General features: G+C 44.4%; 1 protein-coding gene across 3 annotated transcripts in view; it reads left to right on the forward strand.

The window, feature by feature from the left end:
* Window positions 1–915, forward strand: part of CHRNA4 (cholinergic receptor nicotinic alpha 4 subunit) — a 22,114-nt gene extending 21,199 nt beyond the window's left edge. For all 3 annotated transcript variants that reach the window (XM_009643687.2, XM_035899283.1, XM_035899284.1), the window contains exon 6: window positions 790–915. In XM_009643687.2, the coding sequence (XP_009641982.1) occupies window positions 790–915 (126 nt within the window). The remainder of the gene's footprint in view (window positions 1–789) is intronic.
* Window positions 916–1,401: the final 486 nt, after the last annotated feature.

Genomic DNA, 1,401 nt, shown 5'->3' on the forward strand with positions numbered 1-1,401 from the left:
ACAGAGTGAGGCAGCGTGCCAAATTTCAGCCCTCGGGCGTATTAATCACCAAGTGGTGTATTGTAGGAAATTATAATGGGTAGAGCCATATCAAATGAAACTTTGCTGTCTGATCAGTCCTCTTCCTGGGAAAGAAATTAATAACAGCAATATGCAATGAAAGAGGTTTTCATATGTATGTGGTTTCTTACTTAATGAAATAGCCGTTTACTATTCTTGCCTGATGGTATTAATAAGTACTAGACCTCCCCAGAGAGGAATTGCTGGAAAATCCTCCCACAGCAAGACGAAAGTGGGGAAAAAAGCAGGGTGAGAAAGACCACTTCTTTTATTTGCTGGTTCATTTCCATGACTTATTCACCCAAAGCTGTAAATCCCTTTTCAGAAAGAGTTTGGCTTCGTTAATCCGTAAGCAAATCTGTTTACGAGCATGGGGAAATGAGTAATTTCTTCCCCACCCCCCGCTCCCCGGTTTGATTTGCTGCCTTGTTTACACACCCAATTACAGCTGTTGCTCATGGAAAATGGGATAGCGAGTGTGCAGACGAGCTTAATTATCCATGGGCATATGTCATCCCTGGGGATCTGCAAACAGGGTCGGCAATTGCGCGCCCACACCCACGCAGTCTGGGGATGTGCCATCATGTAGGACCACCAAATGTAAGCGAGACCTTCCCCTCCTGTCTCTGGACTTAAAATATCTTATTTTGGAATAAAGCACTAATAGTCTTCATAAGTCTTCGTCTCAAATGAATGTTAATAATCGGCCTTTCATCTCTTTTGTCCCAGGTGAAGGAAGACTGGAAGTACGTTGCAATGGTCATTGACAGAATCTTCCTCTGGATGTTCATCATCGTGTGTTTGCTGGGAACTGTTGGTCTCTTCCTCCCACCGTGGCTGGCAGGGATGATCTAAATATAGCCATACAAGGAAGAAAGTATGTCCCACTCTATGGATTTTAGTTCACCTGGAAGGAGAGGAGCAGAGAAATGGAGGCAGCCCTTTGAATAATTCACTGCGTGTCCATGCTTGAGTTGCTCCAGAGCGCTATGGGAATACTTTCTGAGGTTGCTTCGTTTTGCCAAGCCGTTTTCATCTCCTCCATCTAATTTAGGGGAAAAGTTCTTATTCAAGTTTGTACATAGCATGGTGGCATTCATTGGCATATACTCAGCAATGTAAGAACACGAGCTTGTTCCCTAAAGCAGCACATAAAGAGGCTTCAAATCTACAAACCAGCCCCTGGCAAATTAGCTCCGGTCGTCTTCAGAGGTCTCGGTGTGCCCTGCCTAGTGATTTTGCCCTGTCAAGCTGAAGTGGTTCAGGACTGTGTGTCCCTGTATGAGTCATTTTATAAATAAAGTTCCAGATTTGGAAGCTACCTGTGTAGGATGTGGTCTG

Source organism: Egretta garzetta, unplaced genomic scaffold (assembly GCF_000687185.1).
Source record: "Egretta garzetta isolate BGI_Z169 unplaced genomic scaffold, ASM68718v1 scaffold158, whole genome shotgun sequence".
In the NCBI taxonomy this organism is placed as follows: Eukaryota; Metazoa; Chordata; class Aves; order Pelecaniformes; family Ardeidae; genus Egretta; species Egretta garzetta.